The sequence below is a fragment of the Cyclopterus lumpus genome, chromosome 14 (assembly GCF_009769545.1).
Source record: "Cyclopterus lumpus isolate fCycLum1 chromosome 14, fCycLum1.pri, whole genome shotgun sequence".
NCBI lineage: Eukaryota > Metazoa > Chordata > Actinopteri > Perciformes > Cyclopteridae > Cyclopterus > Cyclopterus lumpus.
The window spans coordinates 14103666-14115793 of record NC_046979.1 but is presented as its reverse complement, the minus strand read 5'-3'; the positions used below and the strand labels follow the sequence as shown (position 1 = coordinate 14115793).

At 43.3% G+C, this 12128-nt stretch overlaps 2 protein-coding genes and 1 non-coding gene across 4 annotated transcripts in view; 1 reads left to right on the top strand and 2 right to left on the bottom strand.

Annotated features, from left to right (window-relative positions):
* Positions 1 to 29: 29 nt before the first annotated feature.
* On the bottom strand, positions 30 to 9167 carry dpp3 (dipeptidyl-peptidase 3). Of its 2 annotated transcripts, none has more exons than XM_034549435.1 (19): positions 8941 to 9167; positions 7177 to 7335; positions 6900 to 7044; positions 6707 to 6796; positions 6424 to 6561; positions 6060 to 6134; positions 5723 to 5813; positions 5320 to 5450; positions 4881 to 5011; positions 4575 to 4633; positions 3587 to 3781; positions 3368 to 3480; positions 3183 to 3275; positions 3006 to 3068; positions 2773 to 2897; positions 1899 to 2019; positions 1416 to 1595; positions 981 to 1143; positions 30 to 768 (listed from the first exon to the last, which is right to left on the bottom strand). In XM_034549435.1, the coding sequence occupies exons 1-19, from the start codon at positions 9108 to 9110 to the stop codon at positions 626 to 628; spliced, it is 2385 nt and encodes a 794-aa protein (XP_034405326.1). In that variant the 5' UTR covers positions 9111 to 9167; the 3' UTR covers positions 30 to 625. The 2 variants fall into 2 exon arrangements, with proteins under 2 accessions (XP_034405326.1, XP_034405327.1); XM_034549436.1 differs by lacking the exon at positions 8941 to 9167 and adding an exon at positions 8644 to 8725.
* On the top strand, positions 8968 to 9049 carry trnas-gcu. The gene has a single exon. It is a non-coding gene; the product is annotated as a tRNA-Ser (tRNA).
* A 106-nt stretch (positions 9168 to 9273) lies between the features above and the next one.
* The window catches only part of LOC117742335 (endosialin-like), a 4170-nt gene continuing 1315 nt past the window's right edge, over positions 9274 to 12128 (bottom strand). The window contains exon 2 of the mRNA XM_034549546.1: positions 9274 to 11192. Coding sequence (XP_034405437.1) covers positions 9457 to 11192 — 1736 coding nt within the window. The 3' untranslated portion in view covers positions 9274 to 9456. The remainder of the gene's footprint in view (positions 11193 to 12128) is intronic.

Genomic DNA, 12128 nt, shown 5'->3' with positions numbered 1-12128 from the left:
TTCTGGAAGACAAACAAAATGCCACTAAATTCTTATCAAACCAATTTAATTTGTTCAGTCAACAGAGTACATACAGCGCTTCCTTTGGCCTTCCAGACTCATCAATATTTTATACAGTCAAGTAATCAGTCATGACTTCTTTACACATACAATTAGTGTCAGGTATTATTCTGCCTTTGGCTGGACAAATAATTATAATTAACGTTTTGTGAAGGTTTCAAGCCAAATTCTGACCTTGCATTGATAGTGAAAAATGACCCAGGAGCCATTTTTATTGTCAGGCAGCATTGGTTCTCAATACTTCATTGGAAGAATACATGTCCTAAATGCTTTTAAAAGAGTTGTCAAATCATTTATTTGTATTTGATTGTGATATCAAAGACAACACCTAACATTAGATCGAAGTCATGTACAGAAAAACTGTGGCTGGTGTCTTAGGCAGATCTGTTATTATGGCTTTATTGTATAGTATGAAACTTGTTTGATACTATACAACTTGTATGTTGTCTCTTCAGAAGTGTCGAACAGGATTTGGAGTACAGTTGTGTGTTTAACATCCATTAATAATCAATTTTCACATACAGAACATCTAATTCCAGTTGGTATTTTTGAAGCAGATCCTCCATCAACACCAGCAGGGGGCATCTCTTTTGCACAGCTCCAAAAGGTCGGCCTCCAGTTGCTCTGCGTCGTCTTGGAAGCGTTCGGTGAAGGAGCGAATCAAACCTGCCGCGCTGCTTTCGTAGTCAACCAACTCTACGCTGTCCCCTGGAAACCACAGAGAGCCGGGCACAAACTGAATACATACCTACAATGGCTTTACCACATCCACAGTCTGTAACTACAAATGTTCATGAGTAAAATGTTTTTAAAATGCTATTTATTATTTTGATCAGTTATAAAGCGAGTCATCAAGTATTACAAACAAGTGTAATCCGTTTTAACGAACCCCCATAGCAGGTATAGCTGCAGGTACGTACCACTGACTCTGGTGTTGGCCTGGACAAACATCTTACGAGCTTCTTTCCTCAACAATACCGTCTCCCGGAGACGCACAAAGTTGTGAGCACTGCCGTCGTCGACGGTGGAGTAGAGGTCATAGAGAGCTCTGCCTCCTTCCACATCTGCCGTTGCCTTTAAGACCTACAACAGTGGATTCCAGTTAGCAACATGTTGGGAGACTAAACATGATTCTTATGCAGACAAATAAATTAATGAAATTAAAACATTTGACCGTGACCTCAAAAGTAGTTTTGTTAATGCACCCCAAAAGTATTAGTCTCTTGAAGGCTTATAGTGCAATCAAGCTGACATGCATCCTATTGATTTCATCAATCCAATATACATTTTTTTCAGGATTTGTTGTAGTCGTTATATAGAATCTGCTGTCTGGGCAATTGTATGCCAAAACATACCTGCAGTTTACAGAGGAACCTGTGGATGGCGTTCTTCCCCACAGTGTGGATCTTGCTTCTGTCCAGTGTGATTCGAGCATCAGGCTTGCCGTCCTGTCCCGTCACTTCTTCCAGGCCCACCAGGCCCTCCCCGGCCTCCAGCAGAACTCGCAGGATCACGAAACGCGCCTGCATGTGGGCCTTTAGAGATCGAGACATGCGACAGCCTGTTTACACCTCCTCCTGACACTCATCTAAACAGAGACGGACTTATTGTAAACTGAATTATGAAACAACACAGACCCTTTAAACTGGGCCAGTCAGGTTGTAAGAAACACAAGCCTAATAGTCTGGAAGTTGACTTGTCCTGTAAACACGGTACGCATCTCTGAAGTTCGACATAAATTAAATTTAAGTATGTATTTATAAAGCCATGATCAATTATTACAGGGTTCAAATCAGTCTAAGTATGGAGAAAAGCAGCTTGTTAAGCAGACGGATTACCTGTCTCCAGCTCTTGCTCTCAGCTGTGTAGAACTCCAGGCCCAACAGTCCAGCTCGGACCATGCTGAGCCAGTTGACGTACACCACGTCCTCTGCATCCTGGCCCTCGTGGCCAAAAATACTGGAACATACAAAAAAAAAACGACAGAGGCAATGTTTAACACGCGAGTCTCCTTCACAGCAATCAGCCACAAATCACCTGGCCCCGTTTCAGAGAGCAGTTTTCACAAACTGTTGGGGTGATTAAACAGGAACAGCTGATCAGATCGTTTATATCATTTAATCTAGAAAACTGAACATGTCATTATGTGTTGTCCATTAATTTATTATTTACCAGACTTACACGTCCATAATGGATAAGAATGCGGTGGAATCTGACAAGCAATACATTTTGTTCAGCTTTAATCTAACGGGGCCAAAACACAGCAGCCAGCAACTGAAGGAAAAACATGCCTTAAACTCCATACCGATTTTAACTATTTAAACTGAGATTACCCATTAGGTGCAATAAACATTTTATTGCAACTGCATTAACAAACTCAGAGCCCTCTTGTGTGCACATAGTCAGTGTTATAAAAGAAGGACATGGGTCTTATTCTGTGCGAGGGGTGGCAAATTTGAATGAATGGGCAAAAGCCACAAAACGGTAACTTTAGATAGTCCGGAGTAACAAACTAATGTCCAACCAGGTTTTAGATTCACACATACAGTCAACTGTATGAAAGAGGAAATAAAACAGCGCGTCTCGCTCCGTAAGAGGGAGACGGAGAAGGAAAACCCTCCCAGTGAGCAGGTTAGGTTCACAGAGTCAGTCACTACTGCACAGTGTTGTCAAATTCAAAGATACATCAAAAGAGTGCAAAACATAACGTACCTGAGGACTTGCTTGATGAGACACAGATAGAGTCCGACACACTCAGCGCGGCATTCTTCATAAGAGGAAGCAATCGTAGAAAATTTACTGTCCCATGTCTCGCTGCCCCGATACCAACTGGACACCTAAAAAATTTTTTATTATTATTATTATACATTCACACCTTAAACTACTTTGTCCTTTTTTGCCAAATGAACACAGAGTTATTGCTGTCCACACAAACTAAAACTCACCGGCTCTCCAGTCTCTGGGTTGGTCACCTTACTCTGGTCAAAGTTGAATTTACCCATGTCATCCTGTGGAGAAGACACGGCGCAATGACAACTCTGATCAGTTTTTATTTCCTCACCGATGATTCTTCAATCCGATATCAGGAAATTAACTGGGAAAGATCAATATGTTTGACTGACCTGGACAAACAGCTTGCCACTTCCATGACCCAACAGCTCATGAAGTCCGACCTGCACCTCGAATGATGGGCCCTTCCACTTGATAAACAAATCCTAGCACACACATACGACAATGGAGAATTACAAGTGTGTGTGAGGGAGACAAGAGCTTCTGTGTAAGAGAACCAGGACTCGGCATGCGTTACCTTGTCTTCCTCCTGCAGGAAGGTCAATTTGTCTTTTTGTGTGGCATAGGCTACAGCCAGCACGTTGCCTAGCGACACATTTTTAAAGCCCTCCGACTGTCTGATGTCATCATCTACACACAATGACAGACATTATTAAGTATAATACTGCGAGACTTAACCAACCCAACGGTGTTATTTGACATAGCGTTTAGTTTAAAACTACATGAGTGTACATACAGTTGGGGATGTTGATGCCAGCTGGTATTCCACTGCCAGCAAAGGTGAGAACATCCAGCGAAGTGAAGTCAGGTTTTAGGAATGTGTCTTTCTCAAACTCCCTGGGCCACGGCAGCTCAGGGAGCAAGACTTCTGCTGAGCTCACCAACTTGGCAAAACGCTCACTCATCGCCTTGTTCACAACCGCTATGAAACCTGGAGTGAAGAGATAGAAAAAGGAAAATCAAACAATCTGACCAATCGTGAAGAAGAGTGTAATATAAGCACTGCTGTGATTTAAATTATTTATAAAAACACAGATAAACTCATTCACACATAAGCCCTTCTTTTAACTTTAGGATTGAGTTCTACCCTAATAAATAGTGCACATTTTGTGTCATTCCAAGTATTGAACAACCTTATTTATACTATGTCCCTCTAAAATCAATTTACATATTACCCACTGGAGTAAAAAGCTTTGTTTAATGACTTAAGTAACCATTTTAAAAGTAGCTCAATCACAATTGCAGAGTTCCACGAAGAAGTTCCTGGAAGTTTTTGTCCCCGGACTACTTTTCAAGAAACTGAAAAGGTTGAAAAACTCAGCCCATTGTTGTGATTTAGAGCAGAACTGCAGTCAAACAAGCAGAATTGATTTCTCTCATTCACAGCACTGACGTCCCTCTATACTGCACGACCTGTCACTCACTCTAGTGACAGACAGAGACCAACTTTACATTGAATGCAATCAATCAAAGAAATGCAGTGGCGCTGTGTGCGTTTGACCAAACAGTGACGGTCGTCTAGACTCTGGTCCCGGCGGTCAAAACGCAGCGAGTTCCTCAAAAGGTTTCTAGTCCCGGGGAAACGTTTCTGCGGCTAATGTTAATTTCCCCTAAATAGTCTTCAGCGCTGCACTACAGCAAAGAAACCCAGAGAGGTCCATGATCACAGCGTGCATGTCAATGAACACATTGATCACACGGTTCTTGAGCACCATGCCAGTTACCTTCAAACTCTCCTCTGGAGCCGAATGGGTCTCTGTAGCTCTCTATGAAACCTATATAACTGATGAAAGGGAGGGAGGGGGGTCAGAGATTACTACATGATGAAAGCAGTATTCAACAGCCACATTGGAAGCTTTTATAACAGCTGCAAAGTTTAAAGAGTCAGTTTGGACCAGACTAGAGAAAACACAGCAAGTCTGTAACATAAGATAAATAGTTTCTCTGTTTTACAAGTCAGATTCAAGGTTAGCATGATTTTAAATCATAAGGAGATCATTTTGTATTCATCTGATGTTTTTGGGGCTCACCTCTCAACAATTGGTCCCTTGTCTTTGATCCAGTAGCGCGAGCCTTCTTTATGGGCGTCAACTGAGCCAAAGGTGAAGCTGCGACTGTACTCCTCCAGCATCTTTCTCTGGTTCTCATTAGCAGCGTAGGCCTGTGTAAAGTATTTAGAAACAGAGGAATTACAAGAGCTAATGTGGCAGGAAGGTTATTTTTAGGCTCAACTCTGTCAGTCACTCCTAAAGAAATATATGAAACTTTATTTTAAATCATCAAATTTAAAAGCATTGTAGGAGCAGTGGGTTCCTGTAAAGCCAACTTGGGGTTCAGTGTCTCGCTCAAGGACACTCGGCCACTGTATCAACTTTATATTTGGGAGATTTTCTTTCTGTTGTGGTTCCAAACAGCTTAAACAACACAGCCTGGAAATTGACCACTCTGCAGTGGAACCCATGCTCTCACCTGTGCTTGTTGGAGGTAATAAGAGACCTTCTCCATGAGAGGAGCATAATCTCCCCTCTTCACAGTGAACTCTTTGTCTTCAAAGTTGAAGCTGCCGCAGCATGACTCGCATTCCCCCTCCACTGTGCAGTCTGTGAAGCAGTAGTGTACATATCATTACTTTTAACTGACTGTAGCAAATAAAAACAACATGTATTGCATTAAAAACTCTCCACATCAATTTGTTGGTAATCACAAATCAAATCGTTTGAGTTCACAAGTTGAAATTTGTCTTGCAAAGCATGCAGAGTCTACATGAACATGTGATGCATATTACATCCTGTCACAAGTGCAATATGGTTAAAGATAGTTGTAAATGTTTATAAATTGTATTGTAGTTCTCATGCAAGACTGTAGTTCTGACCTTTCTGCACAGCTGAGGCGAGGCGCACCTCATAGCAGGCTTTCCCTCCATTGTCCCTCTTAAACAGACGGGTGTTGTAAGCAGACAGTTTCTAGAGATAAACCACAAGAACACAGCAAAGAATAAGCCACGCCAGACTGAGACACACAGGAGTGAGAAAAGACACAGAAGCAAGGTGAGCCATTGAAATGGAGGGCAGAGGTGAAGGAAAATTAAAGAAAACATAATTGAGTGGAACAAGAAAGGAATGAGGAGTCAGAATAGAGTACACAAGAAAATAAAGTTCAGGTTATTCCAAGAGATCAGGGACACAACAACGTGAATGAATATGACTTACTTTAGAGTCAAGAAACTTCTGGGCCATCTCGGCATCCTCCAGACTGCAGTTTCCTGAGAAGTATGTGGTAATTCCCTGAAGAAGAACAGCAAAAATTCTTAATGAGCCATGCATTTTTTCATCGAACCCACAGGAAATTTGGGTTCAGAGGCTTCCTAAAGGGTGATTGGCTTTTTGCAAACAACCTTAACTGTACACCATTTGGCATTTTGCTACCAGTGAGTACAATGCAGAACGAAAGAAGTCATCTTAACATGTATCAAATTGTTCATGTCCTGACAACACAATCAACATTTCATTCAATATGATATAGTTTAGGGTCACAGATGACATGAACCCTTTATTAAATTATAGATGATCACACCTTGTCGCCCAACCCCAGCTGTTTCTGTCTGTCTTCCAGGGAGTAGAGGAGACACGAGCAGCTGTCCCACAGAGCCTCCATCTCAGTGGGCTGGTCCTGGAATGCCTGGCTGGCCTTCACCAGAGCCTTCAGCTTGTCCTGGGTGGACAGACGCAGATAGATTAAACTATGTCAGTTAAACAAATGTGAAATCCAAATGTTAACATTGCATTAGAGTGTACAGGTGTTGCCTTTACTGCCTTCAACGCCTATTTAAAAAAAAAAGAAAAAGAAAACACCTTACCTTGGGTAGATTTGGGATGAACTTGGTGTCTCCAAAAGACTTGTAGTTTCCCATGTTGGCATACAGACCAGCTGCATACACCAAGAATGCCTAAAATATCAATCAAGAAAAAAAAAAAAGAACACAAATCAACATCTTTACACAGGTTTGCATTTGTATGTGGCTGAAAGGGCACATCAAGACCGCTGTGTACCTGGTACTCCTCAGAGCTGATTCCAGTTGTTGTTGCAACCTGTTCCAGCTGTGCAGGCGTCTGCTTCCTGAAGATTCTCTGCAGCAGGACAAAGATATCTGCAGACTCTGGGGATGTCTGCAACAGCACTGCCAGACCACCATACCTAAGACAGCAAAGGTCCACAGGATGTCACTTAGTTCATTCTTAAGTCAGTGTTCTTTAAAAAACAGGTGAGAAATTGATTTCAATATAGCGCTTTACTTTAACTTGCAACATCCTGTGATAAGTAACGTACCAAGCTGCGCGTGACAGGTAGTGGGCGTACATCTTCTCCTGAGGTGACAGCAAACGGAAGGCCTCACTGCAGTCAAGAGACGCTACACCAATCTCATTTGGGAGGTAGTACTGAGAGTCCACCATCTTAAGTTTGAGGTTTAACACTGACGACGAGGAACTGAATTAAGAGAGGAAGGGAAGTGTAAATGGGATGATAAAGACACATATGACGCAGATGTACAGCAGGTAGTAATGAGATAAGAGAGAGCAGGGATACAGAGAAAAAAGAAAAACTGCAAATTAGAACCAAGATCATTGTCTTTTTTTAAATGTATTGACAGTCAAGTATTTTCCCAACTGTCTAAGTTTAAACAAGTGAAATAGATTGTGTACAGTTATGGTAAAAGGCTACTTTTTACTTGTAATTCTACCCAATACTTTAATAGCTGACCTATCAAACAAGGCTGCCACGACGTAACTGTTGACAACTTTTCTTTACAAATGTTTAGTCTATGAAATGTTGTGTTTAACTATTATAGTTTACCACCTAAATCGAGGTGAAATCTTTAAATTGCTTATTTTGTCAAAATCTCATATTTAAAAAAAATCCAATAATATTAATTAATGGGGTCGGCTGCAGCTCAGTGAGAGAGTGGTCGTCCGGTAAGCACAAGGTTCGATCCCCGCTCTCTACATAGTTTCATGTCTAACGTCCTTAAGCAAAACACTGAACCCCCAGTAGCTCCCCGGCGCTTACCTGCTCCTTAATAACCAAGGATGGGTCAAATGGAGAAGAATTTCGCCACGGGGATTAATAAAGGATAATTTACCTCATCATTTAAAAGTTATCAAACCATGTTGCACTGAAGCCTGTATTTAAAATAAATAAATAGTACACCTGGCGGCTGAAGAGCCGCTGCCGAGGTGCCCATAAGCAAGTTACCACACCCCCAAAGTGCTCACCGGCAGTTGTACATTAGCGGCCCACTGCTCCTTATACTAGAATAGGTTAACCTCAATGCTGAAACATTTCATTGATAGCTGTGCTGTTTACATGTGTGACAGTAGATACATGTTGATTTCACGTTATAGTCCATTCTCTGTTTCACTTGAAATTAATACCAATAATTAAAAATAAACCGAGGTGCCAACAATCCGAATCACGTCTTTAAATTCTTTAATTACAATTAGCAGCCTATTAACCACTTGACCCTTATTTTTAAGAAAACATCGTTATGTTACTGGAAATACGTTTAATATTCAGGCCACTGCGAACAGCCAAGTTAACTCAACGTGCTTGTTACTGTTAGCTCCTCGCGCGAAAGCTAAGCCCGCTACTGAGCGCCAGAAGCATTTAAACGCGCTGCCACAACTGCTGTCAGCCAAGCAGTACGTCCCAATAGTATGACAATCATTTCTATGCATGAAGAGCATCCAAACCGCTCACTTTGAGAGGTATAAAGGTGGGTACTCAATAACTCATTACCTTCTTTTCTTCTATAGCTCCGTCAAATTGCAGTCTCATGCTCTGCTGTATACTTCCTGTATTTATTCAACGTAAGACCCGCCTCTCGACCAATCACAGGTTGTACAATTTGATTGATGGTAAAACTAACCAATCACAAAGTACCTGTGCCGGACTTTTCGCTGCGCTTCAAGTCGTAATTATCTTGCCACGGATAAGAATGAAAAACACGTTATCGTATCCTAAAAAAAGCACACAAGACCGTAACAACAATCAAAAGAATAAAAATAATAGATTTACGTGAATGGGAATAAGTACCAATAGTGCCTGAAGGTGCAGACACATGACGAGGTGGCCGAGTGGTTAAGGCGATGGACTGCTAATCCATTGTGCTCTGCACGCGTGGGTTCGAATCCCATCCTCGTCGGAGATCTTTTCCATAGTCGAAGACGTCTCAAAATCATTTGGCCACTGTAAACGTTGAACATCTGTAATAACGAAAATGGTCTCTCACACAACCGGAACTCGTGACAAGGTCACACTTTGGAGAACTTGTTCCGGTTTGTGGGAGACCTTGACCTATATCCCTCCCCTCACCCCCAGTTCTCATTACTCTTGTTGGTTGAATAGCTTTAATAAAACCACACAGTATTTCATCAGTTTATTGTTTTTATTGAATTCTAAAAAACACAATCAGAAAGTGAAGTATTTACAAGGGGTCTGCAACATAAAGTTATTAAATCCAAATGGTAGGTTTAGTGACCAGCCCTGCTACACACAAGAGAAATGGGAAGGAAAAAAAACATCTGTGTGTGTATTTGTTTATTTCAGGGTTCATGCTTGGGTTTTGCCGTCCCTCCTGCCAGGAGGCGTTGTAGGGAGTAGCCAGCGATAGCAGTCTGAGAAGCTCAGGCTCTTGTCCACAGCACAGCTGGTGCAGTAGACGATCCCCAGAGCCAGCATCACTACGAGGAACACACACAGAGGCACCAGCAGGGCCACCAGTAACCAGCTCTTGTCATGCTTCCGTTCATCTGCAGCAGATTCAGCCCCCTCCTCCTCTGTGCTATCCACTTTAGATCCCTCGCCCTGCCTTGTTCCAGTGACTGATCCATTTGCAGTGTCAGCCACCCCCCTATCTCTAGCGTCATTACCTTCAGTCTTAGCTTCAGTCTCATGGTCAATTTCATTGCCTGTGTTGTCTTTTTGCGTTGGGGATGGGACTGTCGGATATCGCTTTGGTGCTACGGCATCCCATTGGTTCAGATGATTGTCAGAACCATGAGCCATGTCAGGGGAGAGTACTTCAGGGGCTTCTGTCAGCCAGCCAACGTCGAAGTTAGTGTCAGCTTCAAAGTTTGGGTCCGGGGTGAATGAGGTGGCCCAGGGAATATCATGGTCAGGGTCCCATTCGGGTATGTGAGCGAAGTCACTGGGGTCAGGGGTCAGAGTGGAATATTCTCCATCATCAGGCGAAGGCTGGCAGGTAAGCCCATCTGACTGCAGGTCATAGCCATTGTCACAGTAACACTGGTACCCTCCCATATAGTTGAGACACTGCTGCTGGCAGGGCGACTCCCCCACACACTCATCTACATCCACACACTCTCCTCCGCTGCCCAACACGTACCCGGGGTTACACAGGCATGTAAAGGACCCCAGTGTGTTTTCACAAGGGCCGTCACAGCTGTCCTCAAAGACGCACTCATCGATATCTGCGCACTCGCCCTCCTCATCCGGCTCGTAGCCGGAGTAACAGGTGCAGTGGAAGGTGCCTGGGATGTTGACACACAGTTGCATACACGGTTGCTGTTTACATTCGTCTACGTCAGAACATTTGCGGCCATCTGGACCCATTTGGTAACCGGGGGGGCATGTGCAGCGGACGCCCCGCAGTGTCTCCACACAGTCGTACTCACAGCCCATCTCCACACAGACCTCTTTGATATGGGGCTGGTCAGTGGGACCGGCAGAGTCAGCGGATAATTCTGGTGGGTCAGTTAGGCTCAGGGGATCAGGCTTGCAGCCATACCCGTCCTCATCTATCGTAAAGCCCTCCGAGCAGTAACAGTAGTAGTCTGTGTCTGTGTTCTGACAGTACTGCTCACAGCCATGATCTTCGCTACACCAGTCCTGGTTCTGCGGAGCTGCACTGGATGAGCACAGCGGGGAATCCCTGGACCAGCCCACTGTCTTGTCGTCTCTCTCCATGCAAAGCACTGTCTGCTCAGCCCGAGCTTCTGGGTCGGAGCCGTCTGCAGGGCATGGTAGAGCAGCTACAGAGCCATAGGGCACGTGGGTCAGCAGTGTGCTGACAAGGTGAAATGGGGTGGAGTAAACCGCCGGACCACGGCCCTCGTCCTCCAGTGGCGAACACATTCCTTTGTAGTTGTACTGGCAAACGTATCCATCCAACGGCAGCGCGCAGGAGCCATCGAGCCAGCGGAAGTTGTCACTGCTCTCATGTCCACTCTCAGAAGTGTGGACGGTCATGGCCACACAGCGGGGGGCCGCACAAGTCCCAGGGGTGTCTTCACGGAGCCAGTTGGTGAACTGGCCGTCCTGGTCTCCTGTTGGAAGATAAAGACAAGGACCAGGTCAGTAAAAATAGAAATGCCCTCTTTTAGTTTAGGAACTTTCTCTGCTGGTATTTCATTTGCTTTTTGGATCTATATGATATATTTTAAGTGTTAATCCTTAAGATTCTGATTAAAGCTGCCATGTGTGGTATATTTTAAGTCTCTATGTTGATGTTACCCTAATCATTGTCATTCCTTCTGGGTTGGGCTGGGGGGTTACAGCAGCCTGCATTGTGGTGTGCCAGTGTTTTATTTATTTTTGTTACTGCCACAAGGAGTCGCCAAATATGTTTAAATTCCACATTTCATGTATGAACAGGAATAAATCTCTACATTAATCCAAAATCATCCCCGCATTGCTAATGCTAGAGACCTTTTAAAAAAAAAAAATGTAAGGAAACAAATCCTTTAAGTCATCTGCCATAGATGAAAAAACAACAACATCTAAGTTGGTCACATAATAAAATGTAATGTTTGTCAAGACCAAGGCAGACACTTTGAGAGATTTAAAAAAACAATCTGGCTTTCAGTGGGTCAAGTTTTCTGTAATGACTAAATCAGGTCGAGGAGTAGCAGTGAGGTCAAAAGGGAAGTCAACTTCCCCTGTCGGCTCCGTCTCTGTGAAACACAAGTAGCTAATGTAATAACCATCCAGTCGGTGCAGAGCTGGAGGCCTGGGTACCAACGTCTGAGAGGTTAGGGTCGGAGAAGAATAATCTATTCATGATAATTGGTGTGTGTGTGTGTGTGTGTGTGTGTGTGTGTGTGTGTGTGTGTGTGTGTGTGAAAGTAGTATTATTGAAGTAAACCTAATGGTTGTCAATGCTGATTCAAGTTTAGTAAAGTCTATTGTTGTATCATCACAAGTCAATATTCACTTAAAACTAAAATGTATGGCTAGCTTTGGTACATTTTGTTTTGTACATG